This window comes from Garra rufa, chromosome 2 (genome assembly GCF_049309525.1).
Source record: "Garra rufa chromosome 2, GarRuf1.0, whole genome shotgun sequence".
NCBI classification, from domain to species: domain Eukaryota; kingdom Metazoa; phylum Chordata; class Actinopteri; order Cypriniformes; family Cyprinidae; genus Garra; species Garra rufa.
The window spans coordinates 15133677-15145764 of NC_133362.1; the positions used below are offsets into that span (position 1 = coordinate 15133677).

Consider the following 12088-nt stretch of genomic DNA (forward strand, 5'->3'; position numbering starts at 1 on the left):
AATAAATTATTTAAAAAGCAACTTAAAAAGCCAAAGTGCTGTAAAAAAAATTAATAAAAATAAATGTTCTAATATGTACAGCTATAGTACTGCTATCTTCCTATAAGGTACCAAAGGGGACCCTTTAGGTACAACCATATACCTTTTGAAAAGATGCTTCCCCAGTTACAGCTTTTGTACCTTTATTTTTGAGAGTGAATAATCCTCACAAAGCAGCAAAGGCCTCATCAAACAAATATGTTGTAAGATGGGTTTTAAACATGTTAACAGCGGTAGAAAATCTGATAGATATTAGTATAATGGATATATGACGTCTATCTTATGGTTGCTATAGAGTATTTTAATCGCTCCACTGACCTCAGCACTCACATGCGTCATAACAGCTGTTTTTTCTTATTTTTTTATTATCTCTCATTCTCTTATTCTGTTGACAGTTGCAGGTGAGCACACACCAGTGCGCTAAGCCTTCACTCTGTGTCTCTGAGATCAGAAGTGGAATCTTAAAATAGCCATTCCAATATGGAAAGACGCTGTCAGAGTGCTTTAATACTTCAAGAAATAGCTTGAAATTGTGATGCGTATTGGTGTGATGTGCATTGTGTGTGATATTCCTTCAGGGAAGGACAGTCAGGTCAGCCACCGCTGTCTCTTGTTTAGACACAGTGAGATGCTAAAGTCCTTTGAGGTGAATATGAGTCGGTCCATTTGAAAATTTGAAACCGTATCATTACTCTGGATCCGTAAAGAATGTGATAATGGCTCTGACCTAGACTGAGGCTAGAGTTTATGAGTTCATAAAGACCTCTTCTTCTGCCTCTTTCTTCCGATATGAAAGCATTTACAGATTTCCATGTAGATATTTTAGTCTTGCGTCTCTTTGTGCGGTAATTGTTTATACAATATGCCTTCTGGCAATGTTAATTTCTCTGATATTACCATATGCATTTCACAAATCTGAATATGCATATTGCACATTTGCATTGTGTCCTTTCCGCAAGAGGGTACACGATTACAATGTCACAATGCGCATTATCTCATCTTTTGCAGCAGTCAGTGTCATTTACTTATTGAGAATTACAGAGAAATTTCTATTGACTGCATTTAGTATTAATTGCGTCCATGTTTTTGAGGTTTAGTTGAGTAGAGCCTCTCTCTCCTAATCACTCACATGCTCTTCATGCACTAATTGCTCGGGTTATGTCCACTTATAACATCAGATGTTCTGCCTTAATTTTAACCTTTCTTTGAGGACTCTTGTCACAGCACAAGCAGTGATGGAGGTCGGAAAGAAGACAGACAGAGAGAAAAAACAGTCAAGACAAGCCCAACTGTCCAGTGAGAGTATGAACAATTTGGATTTTGTAAAGTAAATTGTTTCATCTACTTAAATGAGAAAATACTCATCTAAACACAAAACTCCAAAATAAGCTTAAATATGGTATCAAGTAAGGCATAAAAAACAGTTAAACTGCCCACTGTTCTTCAGAAAAATCCTTTAGGTCCCACAATTCTTTTTTTTTTTTCAGCATTTTTGTGAATTTGAACCTTTTCCAACAATGACTGTATGATTTTGAGATTCAAATGCTTACTGATGCAGAAGAAAAGGCGATGCATTAAGAGCTAGGGGTGAAAACTTTTGAACAGAATGAAGATGAGTACATTTTTCTTATTTTTTCTAAATATCATATTTTTTTTCTTTTAGTACTGGCCTTCAGAAGATACTTACATGTTTTCCAGAAGACAAAATTAGTGAAATTTACCCTGATCTTTAAATTCCAAAAGTTTTCACCCCCTAAGAGCTTAAAGGGATGGTTCGGAGTAGAATTGACTTCATTGCTATGCACTCCGAAGCCCATCTAAATACCCCATCCGGAGTTTTTTTTACCTTAGTCGAACATTTATGGAGATATTAGAGTTTTTCGAATTGCTTGTTACAGGAGTGATTGGTACATGTGATGTATCTCGTAAATTGCACCACTAAACGTGCAAGTAATCTTACCAAACTTGTACAGTAGTGTAAATAGGTTATGTACTCACAAAACGCTGCATTGGAACATTTGTAAGTCCACCATGAGTGTTTTAAAAACACGTTTTACCCGAGAACTACTAGTCTCAGAAACTACAAGTCGACGTCACTTCCCTGGTTTGAAAAAAGCACGTAAAAGTCCTCCTACTACATCTGTGTGCATGTCAACTTGTAGGAGGACTTTTACGTGCTTTTTTCAAACCAGGGAAGTGACGTCGACTTGTAGTTTCTGAGACTAGTAGTTCTCGGGTAAAACGTGTTTTTAAAACACTCATGGTGGACTTACAAATGTTCCGATGCAGCGTTTTGTGAGTACATAACCTATTTACACTACTGTACAAGTTTGGTAAGATTACTTGCACGTTTAGTGGTGCAATTTACGAGATACATCACATGTACCAATCACTCCTGTAACAAGCAATTCGAAAAACTCTAATATCTCCATAAATGTTTGACTAAGGTAAAAAAAACTTCGGATGGGGTATTTACATGGGCTTCGGAGTGCATAGCAATGAAGTCAATTCTACTCCGAACCATCCCTTTAAGAGCTTAATGCATTGTGTCTCCTTCTGAAGTATCAGTGAGCGATTGAACCTGTAATATTGTATATAACTAATAGTCCTCATTGTGAAAAGATGGAACTCAAAATCATACAGTCATTGTTGGAAAGGGTTAAAATACACAAAAAATGCTGAAAAACCAAAGAGTTGGTGTGACCTGTAGGATTTTCCTGAAGAACAGCGAACAGTTTAACTGTTCAGGACAAACGAGGGACTCATGAACAACTATCACTAAACAAAAAATAAAAACACAGCTGTGGATCATTCAGGTAAAAACACATTATTAAGATTCAAGTGTATGAAAACTTTTGAACGGGGTCTTTTTTTTATAAATTCAACTATTATTTTCTCTTGTGGACTATATGTAAACATCTTTTATGTGAAATATCTTATTCAGGTCAGTACTAAATAAAAAATAACATGTATTTTGTATCATCCCTCTTATTTTTGGTAAAATAATTAATATTTTGTAGATTCTGCGAGGTGTATGTAAACTTTTGACTTCAACTGTATGTTTGTATGTTTAAATTGATTTTGACAGCAAGCCTACAAGACAACAGCATCCATGTGCCTCCCTATGGCCAGTTCATCCCCAGCTTTACCGCAGTTGTTGAAATCAAATTTACTGTGTTGTTCATAAAACTTTGTGTTGAAAAGGCATACAAGCAATTACTGCCTTGAAAGGGGTCAGAAGGAATAGGTTCTAATGAGCTTTCGTTTCGCAACGTTATTAAAAAACAACACAATTGCCCGCAGTTCCCTCTGTGATTGGAACTCATTAAATAGTTTCTGTTGGTTTTGTGTGAATAACTCTAAGCTGTACCAGGATTTTTGTGTGTGATCTCAAACGAAGCCTTCAGTGGGACAGAATATGTTGTAATGTTCAAACAGAGGATGTTGCAGTGTTCAGTTCTTGTTTTGCTGACTTTGAGAAAAAAGGGCAAAAGAGAATGACAGACGCTCTCTGTCTGTGTGCTCCAGTGTCTGAACTAATCCATCAGTTTTGTATGTTTGTGTTCAGATTTAAGAGACAAATACATTCCGTATGGATTCTTTGCGAACAATGGAGTTTCTTAAAGGGATCTAATGTAATATAAATGATGTCTAAAATATTTAGTAGAAAACCCATTGAAGACTTTGGTTATTTAAAAAAAGCCACATCGTTTTTGCATATTTTTGACTGTGGGGGGTGTCATTATTTCAGTGACGTAAAATGGCGAAACACAATTTTGAATGCACAAGTTAGAATTTTTTTTTTGGAAAAAAGCAAGGCTTGAGAGAAAGACACACAAGTAAATTAATATTATCAGCTGAACTAAATGAATCAATCTCCACAAATCAGTTTCAGTAAATAACTTTTGTATGGTGAAAAATGATAAAATTAAATCTAAGAAAGATGGAAAAAAGACAAAGAAGGGGCGAAGAGAACAACAGATGTATAATTTATGACTGAATCTCCAAACACAGGTAGTCTGTAAGCAGACCATGGCAAGACACAAAATGGAAGCTTTAGTGTGACAGCAGATAAGACATTACATATTATTTAGCAAGTCTGTAACCACCTAAATCAATGATTAAAAAAGCATTTTTGTCAAATCCTGGTAATTTACCATATAAATATTATTTTTTTATGTTTAGGACTGTTATAGCACCAGCTGTGGTTTGATCTCTCTAAAACTTTGCATCCTTGTTTAGAATCACCTGTCGCATGTGCTCACCAGGTTTCATTAAGTTTTGAGTTTTCGATTAGGCTTTATAGGCTTTTGGCTATATTTGGACAGGCCCTTTTTTTAACAACCCCATTATAGCATCCCAAAGGGTACATTTTTTTTGATGATTATTGACCAAGAGAGTCCAGAGAATTGCACTGCAGTGTTTTTTTTTTTAGACTGAGTGAAAAACCTAGGACTAGTTTGCAAAAGTAGTTTTTTTTATATACATTTTCTCAATCATTTAACAAATGGTTTGATTAGTGGTTCGAATATTGTGCACATGTGTGAAAAACTGAAATATACAATCATTTATGCCCTTGAAAAATGTGAAATCGCCCTCTCAGTGGCCAATTTCTTTCAAATTTCTCACAGACATTTAGAGCCATGAGTCAAACAGGCCTACCATTCCAATCGAACTCTAACCTTGTCTAATAGGTGCTCAAAGTTCATCGACCTATGACGCCCATTTTTTTTGAGATTCACAAATGTCTTTATAGCCAGTTGTTGCAATTTGGACCATGACCGTGTGTACTGATTTTCATATCAATAGGTTAAACAGTTGATACTGCTGATTCTTCCCTTAAATAGCATTACCAATTGGCCAAGCTCTGTGACTTTTTTCATGTCACCTCAAATTCAGCTTTTACATATGCATTGTTATTTTACCAAAGATATCTGATTCCATTCAAAAGTTATAGTCGTTTTGGTAAAGGCAGCCCTGCCCCTTTCGAACATTTCGGCATCCCTTTGTGATGGAGGCCCGAAAGTTCAAGGCTTTTTTTGATAATTATTGATATTTACTCTCCAGAGAATCTTCCTGCACTGGTTGGGTTCCGATCGGGCAAAATATCTAGAACTAGTTCTCAAAAGTAGGTTTTTCAAAAAGTGTGAAATACCCCAAAATTTTGCCAGGGTGACAGACAAATCTGAATTTGATCACTGTAGTGTCCCCTGTCAGGCCAATTGGGGCGATCCTTGGTGACATTGTAGATGGTGTGAGTACTACCATACCTCCACATTTCAAGTCTCTATAACTTATGGTTTGGTCTGCCCAATCAGTTTTACGTGAAGATTGCTGAATTCTAACAATTACAATATGGATTTTGCGCTATGTGCTTGAAACCCTAAAAACTTAACATGCATAAAAAGTCTTACAATCATAGAATTTGGTCAAATTACACTGAAAGACTTGATGATATCAAACTGATGGTATTTTTTCTCTCCATATCCAGTTTATATTCCGTAAAATCATCGACGTGAAGAAGGAGGAAGAAGAGCGGCAGCGCTCAAAGAATGAGGTTCCACTCACCATTCCCGTGGACCACCCGGTCCGAAAACTTTTCCAGAAGTTTAAACAGCAGAAGGAGCTCCGTAACCAGGGCACTTCAGCCCAGCTTGACTTGGAAAAGAATCAGCAGCATCTACAGCAGCCCACACGCATGCCGAAACCTCACACCTCCCTCATGCAGAACTCACTGCACGCGGTTCAGAACGGGTCCACCAGCAGCGTGGTCACCATCTCCCAAATCACGCCCATCCAGAACTGTCTGGCCTACCCTAAAGCGGGGGACTCTATCAAACAAAACAACCGTGACATCATGGAACTCAAACCTGCTGTGGCCAGCAGTGACCAAGTCGCAAATCGACTCAAAGTGAATAACATGGCACGGACCAAACCCGCAGGAACCGCCCGTGGCTGGATGAGACTGAAAAACAACATGGCTGCTCCAGGTTCACCTCCAGAGGATGAGAGGAAAGAGGGATTGAACAATGCAGCTAAAGCCGTGTCCATGGAGCACATTTCACCAGAAGTCAAAGTTCAGATAGAAAGTGTTGAGGATGTTGGAGCATCCAGGAAGAATTCACTCCGCAAAACAGACTCGTGGGATAGTGGCCTGACATACAGTGACCAGAGACTGGATAGGGTTTCAGAACCACAGAGCCCTGTTCCTGGAGTTGGTGGAGAAGGACAACCCCGGGATTTTTACCCCAGTAGTGAGAGCTCATTCCAAGCCTCGCTGCAGGAGGCAAGGCTGGAGCTGCGGACAGAAATCCAAGCTCTGAGTGAAAGGATGGCGGTTATAGAGGAACGGGTCGGACAGATTCTCAGGCTGCTTTTAGAGACTTCAAAGCCCACGTCTAGCGAAGACCCAACCCCTAAAATGCACAGAGCCAAACTGAAAGCACAGGGCAGCATCCCAGTGTCCACACTTAGTACACCAGACTCTGAAAAGGACGAGGGTTTGCCGTAGGAAAATAGATTTGCATTCAATAAGCATTTGTAGCTTCACTGGGGTTTCGGTGCATCTGAATTTGGCACCTGTACCTGCGGCTTCTAGAGGAACGCCTAAAAAAGGAGCTTGGGTTGGTTTTTAGCTTCTGATTTCTGAGGAGAAAGCTAACGCCTGAACGTCTGTATGAGAACAGGGGTTAGTTTCTGGATCCAAATAACTGCCAGGACTCTGTTAGAGTACAGTGGCATTTACTGATAAATACAGAAATAAGAGGATTTTTAGTTATAGTGCTTTAATGTTCAATCAGCACTTTTTTGCACACTGAAGTAATGCAGGAACTATTGTTTTTTTCCCTGATTTTTCATCATGAGTTTGTATATATACAGTAATGCATGTCCAGCTGGGTTCTGGCTTGCCAAAAATATACAACCCTGATGACGTCTGTACAGTTGAAATGATATTTAAATGCTTGTATATTATGCAGTTAACTGCATGCAGATCTATTTATTCTCACAGAATGCTTATTTTCAATGTTTTAATGAAAGAGACTGTTGATTGTCTTGATATCACCGTAATGTGCAATCAGGTTTTTAACCAAATGTAGCATGACAGATCATTGAGGAAGAATGTGTTGTGTTTGAAACATTTATGTATGCATGAATGTCTTTCACAGCACTCAAGAACTTTGCCTTAAAGGACCTAAACGTCACTCTTGAGATAAAGCTTAAGAAAAACCTGTACTGGTTACCAGCGTAGGACAGGTCTGCTTTAGTTTCTTTATATACATTTTAAAGGGATAGTTCACTCAGAAATGACAATTCTGTAATTCAATAATTACTCACCATCATGCTGTTCCAAACCCGTAAGACCTTTGTTTATCTTCAGAACACAAATTAAGATATCTTTGATGAAATCCAAGAGCTTTCTGACCTATTCTGAATATTTTAACAATGTCCTCCTTACTGCCTTTCTGGGTCTTGAATGTGGAAGGACTCTTGCTGTCTGTCTATGGAGAGCTCTTGGATTTCATCAAAAATATCCTAATTTGTGTTCTGAAGATGAACGAAGGTCTTACAGGTCTGGAACGACATAAGGGTGACTAATTGACAGAATTTCCATTTTTGTATCAGCTTTCATTTCAGATTTTTTTGGACAAGGATTTTGGATTTTTTTGCCCTACCATTTATGTTCCACTCAGTGTTTTTGGGTTTGTTTCAATATATTTTGCACCAGTAGCAGCTTTTGGGCCTGAAATGCCGCTTCACCACTGTATATCTGTCGACTGTATTATATGCAACCTTAATAAAAAATGGTTTAAAAAATGGATAATTACAATTACATGAGTTACTTGCAATGTTTTTTTTCTCATATGCAAGATAATGTTATAAGTGATTTGTTTATCTCTCAAAACAAAGTCCCTTTTCTTAGGACTGGAAAGAACATGAACGAAACGCATCTGGGCTACTCAACCTGATCGTCTCTTCAATAAGACCACTCTACAGATCAGGAACCCACAGTAACAGTCAAAAATTGGTATTGCTGTATTTATTTCTTTTAAGCTTCCAGAATAAAAGTTTCCTGATCATTTATACTCACACCCATGTCATCCAAGATGTTCCTGTCTTTCTTTCTTCAGTTGAAAAGAAATTAAGTTTTTTGAGGAAAACATTCCAGGATTTTTCTCCTTATAGTGGACTTCAATGGTGATCAATGGGTTGAAGGTCCAAATAACAGTTTTAATGCAGCTTCAAAAGGCTCTACACAATCCCAGGCGAGGAATAAGGATCTTTTGTAGTGAAACGATCAGGCATTGTCTTAAAAAATAAAAATTGATATACTTTTTAATAACAAAAACATTGTGTAATCATGTTGGAAAGGTCACACATGGTTAGTTTTTCGTCTGTGTACTTCAGTTCGAAAAGGTAGGGTAGGGCAAAAAAACCTCTAATTTTCTCCTCTAACTTCAAAATTGTCCAACATCGTTTAACCTTTTTTGGTAAAGGACATTTGACTTTCTTTGCACGTTCGCTTTGTAAACACTGCCTACGCCACACCTGACCTTTCTAACATGACTATGTAATGTGTGAGGTCAAGCTAGTGCAAGACGATCATTTGTGGTTAAAAAGTATATAATTTTTTATTTTTATTTAGAAAATGGCTGATGGTTTTACTACATAATACCCTTATTCCTTGGCTGGGATTGTGTAGAGCCTTTTGAAGCTGCATTAAAACTGCAATTTGAACCTTCAACCCACTGATCACCATTGAAGTCCACTATATGGAGAAAAATCCTGGAATGTTTTCCTCAAAAACTTAATTTCTTTGCGACGTGAACATCTTGGATGTCATGGGGGTGAGTAAGTTATTAGGAAATTTTAATTCTGGAAGTGAAATAATCCTTTAAATAATCTTTAAATGATGTTGCTCAATTCTGTCTCCCTTTTATTTCCAGGTAGTGGAGAGTAATGCCACCAGCACAGGTTAAGAGTGCAGCTCTCTATATTACGGTCCTGCTGGTTTGATGCTGTTCTCTACTAAAGAAAGACAGATGAAGCTCTCGGCTGAAGTCAATTTTCAGGTAGCGGCGCTGCAGCTTGGCATCAAGCCCTTAAGATTCTGTTATTACAGTCCATTTATCTCTCACTCTGTCTCTCTTTTTGCTGAGCTTGCTTAAGATCTGGGACTGGCCTGGTTTGAAAATATTAGTTTTGTGCTTTTATATTCTTTAATATACTCATGAACACATAAATGTTGTTTCACAGATACAAGCCCATTTCAGCAGTAATGTGTGTTTGTGAATGTAAAACCAAAGACTGTGCTGTATTGAATATAACATGAGGTCTGCCTTCTGTGTACTAAATAGTCATGGTTTTAGCTGGTCTTAAGGTCTCAATAAGCTGTTGTTCTACAGTATAGATCATTAGACACATTTAATCAGGAAAAAGACCAAGGGGTTAAGGCTTTTGCTAGTTAGCGTAGTTTAGTTACAGTTCCTCTGCTCAAAAGCATTAAGCATTAACATCCATTTTGAAGTAGCTGTATATTGCAATAGTGTGTTTTCACAAAACGTCATCAAACGGCCATATTGGTGGCACAGCACATAAACAATGCCACTGAACCAAATTAAACTTGCATATTTTTCTGCTGAAAATAAATTACTGTCATGTTTTGGGCTGTGCTAATCGGTTGGACTGGGATAAACATTTGGAGTACTATAGGCTGCCAAATGTTATAAAAAAATCAAGAAGAAGAGTGCAAAAAACGGAAACAAAAGGTGTTTGTGGTTGGCCAAACTGAACCATGATTTCCAGGGCAAGAATCTTGACAGCATTCGTGCTTTTTCTTATAATTTCCTGTCAGGTAAAAAGTGTGGTTATCACAAACATTTACATAATGATTTACTTATTTAGTGAGCTCAAAATAGTGCAGATATATAATAGTATTTAAAAAGACCAAAAGTAAATGAACATAAAGGTGAGAGGTGTTATGTAAGACGAGTGTACAGTGTGTCCCATAATTTTCTCTCTTGCTTATATTTAGAATCTTTGGATGGATCTGTGCCTGTCAGCTCAAACGCCTCGAGTTGTTTGAAAGAGCATGTCTTGTCCATGAGTTGGGCCAGATTTAGAGTTTGTTTATTTGACAGTTAATTGAATGGAAGTGATTTGACAGAAGGGTAATTTTGCCAATTAATCTGGGACAAAGGCAGCATTGGGGGAGGTTTGACATTTCTGGGAATGCTGCATGGTAAATACCCTACATGCCAACATTACCGTTGGGAACATCGTCAATCAAAAGCAAGGACAGATTATGGCCCTAAGGCATCAGTCTTTTTTGGAAGCCCCCTCTTGTACCCCCACACACATTTTTTTGGCCAGGAAGCCACAAATAGGTAAAAATATCTAAAATCACTTTACATGGCAGGACTCAAAATTAAGAATTTGGTTTTAGCTTCTCATAATATTTTGCAAATGCAACTGGATAAAAATAGAAGTGAACTGCATTTTTGTCATAGTCTGGTGAAGAAACCACCACATTTATCTGAACATTTACCATGAGTGTTTTTATGTAATATAATTTATATAGAAATACACTTACATTCAAGCTGCATTTTTTTAATCAAAAGTACAGTAAAACATTTTATTCTTGTGATGGCAAAGCTGAATTTTCAGCAGCCATAACTTCAGTCGTCAGTGTCACATGATCCTTTTAAAATAAATTAATAATAATAATAATCTTTTTTTTTTTTTGTAATTGATACTTAGCAGATTTATTTAAAAAATGATTTGAGGTAGTCTGCAGTATCTTCAGAGATGTAATCTCAAAATGATTATTATTATTTTTATATACTATCAGTCAAAAGTTTTTGAACAGTATGTTTTTAAGATTCTTTTTATATTTTAAAAAGCATAACATTGCTCACCAAGCCTGTTTTTTTTTAATCCAAAATACAGCAAAAGCAGTAATACTGTGAAATATTTTTACTATTTAAAATAACTGCTTTCTTTTTTGAATATATTTTTAAAATGTAATTTATTCTTGTGATCAAAGCAAAATTTTCAGCATCATTAATCCAGTCTTCAATGTCACATGATCCATGAATAATTAAAACAGTTTAGTACATTTTTTTCAGGATTCTTTTATGAATAGAAAGATCCAAAGATAAGCATTTGACTTATAATTTTAAAAAAGATTTTATTTGAGAGGCTCTTCTGAACTTTCTATTCGTCAAAGAAATCTGAAAAAATGTTCTTCTGCTATTTCTGTTTTAAACATAATAATAATTATTGTAAATGTTTTTTGAGCAGCAAATCAGAATTTTAGAATTATTTCTAAAGAATCATGTGACTGGAGCAATGATGCTAAAACTTCTGTTTTGAAATCACAGGAATAAATTCAATTTTAAAATGTATTCAAATAGAAAAGAGTTATTTTAAATAGTACAAATATTTTAAAATTTTACTGGTTTTGCTGTAATTTGGATCAAATAAATGCAGGCTTGGTGAGCAGAAGAGACTTCTTTAAAAAGCATTAAAAATCGTACTGTTCAAAAACTTTTGACTGGTATTATTTATTTTATTTTTCAAGAGCTAAATCTTTGTCGCAATGACAAACACCATTTTTGTCCCACTCTTGTGAAGAATCCACCACATTTATCTTTGAAAATCAATGAAACTAACCAGCACACATTTGCGATTGTGGGACTCAATGAAACTATATTAAACTGTTGGCCCTAAATGTAATTTCCATTGCAGAAACTGCTCAATTCTGAGCTGTTACACACTGTGTTCAGGTTTATAATGGAAAAGGTAATAATCATGTGCATTTGCTACTCAATACAATGCCAGAATAGGAGAGGAGAATGTTTTCTCATCATTTTCACATTAGTGAGGTTTTAAATAATCATTATAATGCAGGGAATGCTGGGACATGTGAACTCACAGTAACACAGCATTCAGAAAAATTAGTCCTTCAGTGCTGCAGAATTCTGATGATGAGAAAATTATTTATTCTCATTCTCATATGTGTATGTGTGCGATCAGCAAAAGAAACACA

General features: G+C 36.5%; 1 protein-coding gene across 1 annotated transcript in view; it reads left to right on the forward strand.

Annotated features, from left to right (window-relative positions):
• kcnh5b (potassium voltage-gated channel, subfamily H (eag-related), member 5b) overlaps positions 1–7822 on the forward strand; it is a 74036-nt gene extending 66214 nt beyond the window's left edge. The window contains exon 11 of the mRNA XM_073834895.1: positions 5531–7822. Coding sequence (XP_073690996.1) covers positions 5531–6550 — 1020 coding nt within the window. The 3' untranslated portion in view covers positions 6551–7822. The remainder of the gene's footprint in view (positions 1–5530) is intronic.
• Positions 7823–12088: the final 4266 nt, after the last annotated feature.